At 52.3% G+C, this 6,349-nt stretch overlaps 1 protein-coding gene across 1 annotated transcript; it reads right to left on the bottom strand.

Annotated features, from left to right (window-relative positions):
• Positions 1-2,174: 2,174 nt before the first annotated feature.
• LOC119354781 (leucine-rich repeat receptor-like serine/threonine-protein kinase BAM1) lies at positions 2,175-6,144 on the bottom strand. The gene is made up of 2 exons (XM_037621528.1): positions 3,473-6,144; positions 2,175-2,899 (listed from the first exon to the last, which is right to left on the bottom strand). Exons 1-2 carry the CDS (start codon positions 6,057-6,059, stop codon positions 2,415-2,417), a joined length of 3,072 nt encoding a protein of 1,023 aa, XP_037477425.1. The 5' UTR covers positions 6,060-6,144; the 3' UTR covers positions 2,175-2,414.
• Positions 6,145-6,349: the final 205 nt, after the last annotated feature.

Genomic DNA, 6,349 nt, shown 5'->3' on the forward strand with positions numbered 1-6,349 from the left:
CCGTTTGCAGTCCCTGGAGCCATGTCCGGAGAGGCCGCAGCGGAAGCAGACGATGTCGTTCGTACAGTCTGTCTTGTAGTGGCCCTTCTCGAGACAACGAAAGCACTTGTCCCGCATCTCCGGTGACACCTCGCGCCGCGTCTGCTCACGCTCATGGGCATGGCCACGCCCGGCAGGATCACCGACACCATGCCGCTTCCTCCACATCTCCTTCTTGGTGGGCGGAGGCCGGACCCATGTCTCCACATCCCTCACCAGATCCGCCGCCCCCAACACCTCCGCAGGCCACTCCGCGAGAGCAGCAGGCCCCCGAACCTCCGAGTCGCCAGACTCCGAGGAGATCCCTAGGCCCGAGACCACAAGGCGCTCGCCCTGCGGCCGAAACGACGAGGTGACCGATCTCGGACTCGCGGCCATGGCGAACGGAAGGGGAGGGGGAGGCGGGAAGAAGTGGGCGGGGCGGGGGGGTGGAAGGTGGCCGCCGCGGTCGGAGTGAGCCGCGACGTGGGCGCAGGGCGCGGTGGACGTCGGCGCCGGAGTAGCGCACGGCGGTGGCTCTCTCGCTCTCACGCTCTCTCGCGCACGGCGGTGGATGCCTCTTCTCGAGAGGTGGGATGTGAGGACGAACGAACGACGTACCGACTGCCGTTCGAGCTTCTTCAATCAAGGCTATAAGGATGTTGTTGCTGCCATCATGGCTTTGACCTGGTCAACCAGAGGGTATGTTCTATTCATCCTTCTCATGTTTATTCTTGTGTTTGCCGTATTATATGTTTACATATATGTATCTGTTGTATGCGTATTACGTGCTCACATGTGTAGCTATCAGTACGAGATTAATATTGTAAGCGCTATTATCATGATTTATTTATGGGTTAAATCAATCAGAAAATTGCTAATTTATCCAACAATTACTTCTTTAGAAAATAGTTGCACAATTCAATTCCTACTAGTTTTTTCAGTCCTTCTTATCCACATAACACATGGAACCAGACAATAATTATGGTTGGTGGTGCGTCTCCGATCAATGGATTGCTCCCACCTAGATCTGTCTGTGGCAGTGGTCAAGAAGTAAACTTACTGGAGTTGTGTATGCTTTGGCAAATTGCAAATGGAATTTATTTATTTAAAGCTGCAGATGAAAATAAAATGTACTTATGTGTCACTGAACTTCCTGAAGTTGCATGGATGAATATATAAGCAGATGTCATGCTTGAGACGGAGGCAAGATTGAAATGCTTTCTTTCCCCTCATGCATATGCAAAGAAGAGAAGAGGGGAAATGGAGATGCGCTTTCATACATGTAATATTGATGCTGACACTCAGAGTCACAGGATACGAAAATACAAAGTGTGTACGTAACACTTACGTTAGCCTGGTTACTTACTGTTTCTTGTGAGGTTTGCAGTAGCAGTGCTATGCTTGCCTTTTAGGAGGACAGATCGAAAAAGAACCCACTCAACACCAGTTGGTCTGTTACATGCCTGAATTCTGAATGATTGAGGACGGGCTAACACATGGTGTTGCTCCCTACCGATTGTGACCGTGCCACCTGATGCAGTTCGTAACCGGTGTCAAGTTCATATGCACTCTTACTTACCAGTGATATCGGACAGGCAAAGAGAACCTAACCTCACCTTTGACCGATCCTTCCCTTGCTTTCACTTCACTCAAAGTTATACTCCTTTACCAGTCAACTGCTTCGGCTGATCAGATCCTACATAATCTCACGTTCCAAGCAGGGCCACTAGGATTATCTTGAGTAATAAACTTAGCAAAGGCAAGCAAACATGTGAGAACAGTAGGTATACCTTCCAAAAGTTGAGTTGCAGCACCCCATACACATACACTGTAGCAGAGATGTTTACACCTGCTCATTTGAACACATCACAAACCAAGTAGAGAACACCGAAAACATTTAAGAAATCTTGATTGATTTGCAGAGTCAAGGTTAGACGCCACACTAGATGGAGAAAGCACTTGATTGTAACAGGAAAGCAGGACAGCTTCACCATAACTAATCTCTTTATTTGCAGAGTCAAGGTTAGACGCCGTTATTTTGTTTTCAGACTATAAGACCTTGTTGAACCTCTTTATTTATCTATAAATGTGGCCGTATGCATCATTCTGATGCAGAGGCCGGGGAGTCCCCCCTTTTCGAAAAAAGAAAAAAAAAACATAACTAATCTCTTAGTAACTCCCTGACTAGTCTCTTGATTGTAACAGGAAAGTAAAGATAAAGAAAAAAATAGCATGATATTTACACCACAAATAGGAGTACCTAAGTAAACAGTTCAGCTTGACAGAAGCCAGAGACCTACGATTACAAGAACAGCATACCAAACCCTAAGATTACAAGAATTAAACATCCAAATTTGACAAAATAAATGGCAATAATTCAGCTTGACAGTTCTTCAGATGCTGATGAGATTGGGAGGCAGTGAAGATGGCGAGCTCGGTTGCTGCTGTTGGTGCTGCTCCTTTGCTTCATCGGTTGCGGGCTCCACAGTTTCAGGAGGTCCTGCAGGACCAGATTCATCACCATCACCACTACCAGTAAGCTGCTCCTCTCCATGCTTCGTAGTCGGCTTGGGTAGCTCACTGAGGATTTGCACCACCTCCCGCATTGTGGGTCGCTGCACGCTCTGTTCCTCCACACAAAGCAACGCAACATAGAAGACGTGCATTACCTCATGCACGGGCACTGTTGACAGCCTTGGGTCCATGATCTTGATTACCTGCTCCCTTTTGGAATCCGTCATCATCTTGATCCAGTGAACAATGTCCACACCATCGCCGAACTCCCCAACCGGCTTGTTTCCCGTAATCAGCTCAAGAAGCACTACACCGAAGCTGTAAACATCGCTCTTTTCATCCACCTTGAGAGTATACGCGTACTCTGCAAATCCAGAGCGACGGTTCGTTGTAAGATTAGTGTATCTGCTTGTATAGATAGACAGTCGGCTACTACTGAAGTGAGTTGAAAGAACAAACAAAAATTCAGTACAACAATAGTGATCTATGCGCTTGAAGCGGGTGGCCAGGGAGGTGTCGGTCCTATATATGACTCTAGTGTTGCCGATATGTCGGGGTTTTTATATTCTTTTATCAGACTATTGGTGTTTGGCTGTGTGCATCGTAGTTATGCAAAGGCCGGGTGTTGCTCATCATGCTTTGTATCCGCTTGATGCTACATTTTGAGTTAATAAAAGCGCCCTTTATCGGAAACAATAGTGATTAAACCAATCTAACAACATGCAGTGGAATGCAATATCAAATAAAAATGTAAAATGGAACAGAGACTAGAAAATAACTGATTTATAGTTTAATAACAGTAATAAACCATCAGAAATAAGGAACTGAAATTCAACTGCAGACAACAATAATTAACTGAACGTGGACAATTTTTGAGACAGTACTATGTATATAGTTTATAAGCATTTCCAAACTGTAATGAGGATTGATCTTTCACCTGGAGCAATATAGCCGTAAGAACCGGCAATGGCTGACATGCACTCTGATGTGCCAGAGTCCTGCAAGAACTTGGCAAGCCCGAAATCGGCAACGTGTGCTTCAAAATCTGAGTCAAGGAGAATGTTGTTTGATTTGACATCGCGGTGCAGGATGGGTGGTGAGCAATCATGGTGAAGATAGCATAGCCCCTTGGCAGCCTCAACAGCTATCTTGTACCGAGTATCCCAGTGCAGGTGGCCGCCCTTCTTTCCATGGAGTAGCTCCCCCAGGCTGCCATTAGGCATATACTCATACACCAGGAGATTAGTTTCATTGTTGGAGCAGAAGCCAAGCAGCCGCACAATGTACCGGTGCCGAATCCTCCCAAGAGTTTGTATCTCGGCAGAGAAACCATGGTCATGCGACGAGCCACGGCTCATTGTGGAAAGCCTTTTCACCGCAACATGGTCACCATCTGGCATCGTCCCCTTGTAGACGGTCCCGGCTCCACCTTTGCCAATCATGTTCTCCTCCTTGAGGCTATCCAGCACGTCGTCGCAGGTGAATTCAAGGCGCTGGAACGCGGTGAGCCTCCATGCACGCGCTTCGCTGGCTTTCTTCAGTGACCGGGCTTTCAAGATTGCCATGGCAGCAAATGCAATGGAGAAGGCAAGCAAGACGAGGACAATGATCAGCTTGAGGCTACTGGACAGTCCACCATGAGTGTGTGCGTCATGGTCTGTGCCAGCACCACCGGGGCGGCATGGCCCGAGGTATGGTCCACACAAGCCTGGGTTGCCGACGAAGGACGTGGCGTTGAAGTAGCTGAACTGCCCGGTCACCGGCACGAGCCCAGACAGGTTGTTGTATGAGAAGTCCACGGCCGTGAGGCTCTGCATCGCAGCAATGGTTACTGGTATCTCTCCATCAAGCTGGTTCCGGGACAGGTTCAGATAGTTCAGTATCCGCATGCCGGAAATAGCCGGCGGTATATCTCCAGACAGCTTGTTCTGGCTAAGATCAAGGTAGGTGAGCAACCGGCATTTCCCAATCTCCGGCGGCACGCCACCATCGAACGAATTGCCGCTGAGGTCAGCCTTGGACAGCTGTTGTAGCCGTCCAATCTCCGGCGGTATTGCGCCGGTGAACGCATTCTGATCAAGAAGCAGCTTCCGCAGCCCAGAGAAGCTCCCAATGGATGCCGGCAATGCGCCGGTGAGCTGGTTGTTGGAGAGGCTGATCCCCCCAAGATTCGGCCCGCCCGCGCTCACCACAGCCGGGAAGCTGCCCGATAGGAGGTTGTCCTGGAGCTCCACCTGGGTCAGATTCGGCAGCTCGAATAGACCTTCGGGGATTGAACCATTCAAGAAGTTCTCGCCGAGGCGAACGCGGGTGAGCGCCTTGCATTTCCCGAGAGAATCCGGGATTGGACCGAAGAGCGAGTTGCCGAGCGCGATGAGCGTCTCCAGCTTGCCTCCGGCGCAGAGCTCCGGCGGGAGGGTGCCCGTGAGCCTGTTCGACGAGAGGTCGAGCAGCTGGAAGCGGCCGTTGCGGCCAAGGTGGCGCGGGATGCCGCCGGTGAAGTTGTTCTCCCACAACTGCAACACCTCCAGACCGGGCAGGTCGCCGACGAACTCGGGGATGTCACCCCTGAGCCTGTTTCGGAAGAGGTTGAACAGGGTGAGGTTCTTGAGGGCCGCGAAGGTCGCCGGAATCTCGCCGGAGAGCGCGTTGTTCGACAGGTCGAGCGAGCTGAGGCTCCCGAGTCGACCCAGCACCGGCGGGATGCCGCCGGTGAGCCCGTTTACCTGCAGGAACAGCGTGTCCAGCTTCGCGAGATTCCCGAGCTCCGGTGGGATCTCGCCAGAGAGCCCGCAGTTGGCCGCGTCGAGCCGCACAAGCTCCGCCATGTTCCCCAGCTCTGCCGGTATCCCCCCAGAGTAGTTATTATAGTAGCCTATGTAGAGCTCTCTGAGGCTCGTCAGGTTTCCCAATTCCGGGGGTATCTTCCCGGACAGCTCGTTGCCGGAGACGGCGAGATACTGCAGCCTCCTCCAGCCGCCATACTCCGGCGGAATCTCCCCGGAGAAGAAGTTGCCTCCGAGGTGGAGGTGCCGGAGGTGCGCCATCCCGACGACATCGAGCGGGAGCGAGCCGGTGAAGTTGTTGTTGTACAAATCAAGAATCCGGAGCGCGCGGAGCCGCGCGAGCAGCGGCGGGAAGGAGCCGCTCAGCAGGTTGCTGGAGAGGTTGAGGTGGACGAGGAGCCCGAGCCGGGAGAGCGACGGCGGGATGGGACCGGAGAGGGAGTTGGCGGCGAGGTTGAGACGCGCGAGGTAGGGTAGCCGGGAGAGGGCGCGTGGGACGGCACCAGAGAGGTTGCGTCCGGAGAGGTCGACGCCGACGACCGCGCCGGAGCGCGCGTCGCAGAACACACCAGACCACGCGCAGGGGCCGGTGCTGGCGTTCGACCACGACGCGAGCGAGCCGGTCGGGTCATCGAGCCCGGCCTTGGCATCAAGCAGCGCGTCCGCATCGCCGCCGGCCGCCTCCCTGACGGCGAGCGCGGCGAGCAGGACGAAGAGGGGGAGGTGGTGGTGGCGCATTGGGGCGCGCGTTCTTGCCCCCGTCCTCGGGGAGTGGAGACAAGAGTCAAGAGGGAGTGTGACTGGTCCGGGAAGAGGGAGAGGAGCAGAGGTAGCTCGTGCTCATTTCTTGGATGAGCATGCGGTGTCACCTAGTGGCTGGTAGTACTAGTAGAAAACATGTGATTCGTTCTTGGATTTTGTGTCATCCTAGGCCTCTTTTCTTTTATTCACAGAATTATCAAAACACAGAAATAGAAACTAATGCCCGCTTGAATTTTACTGAATTAGCATTGAGTATTTAATGCCAC

Source organism: Triticum dicoccoides, chromosome 2A (genome assembly GCF_002162155.2).
Source record: "Triticum dicoccoides isolate Atlit2015 ecotype Zavitan chromosome 2A, WEW_v2.0, whole genome shotgun sequence".
In the NCBI taxonomy this organism is placed as follows: Eukaryota; Viridiplantae; Streptophyta; class Magnoliopsida; order Poales; family Poaceae; genus Triticum; species Triticum dicoccoides.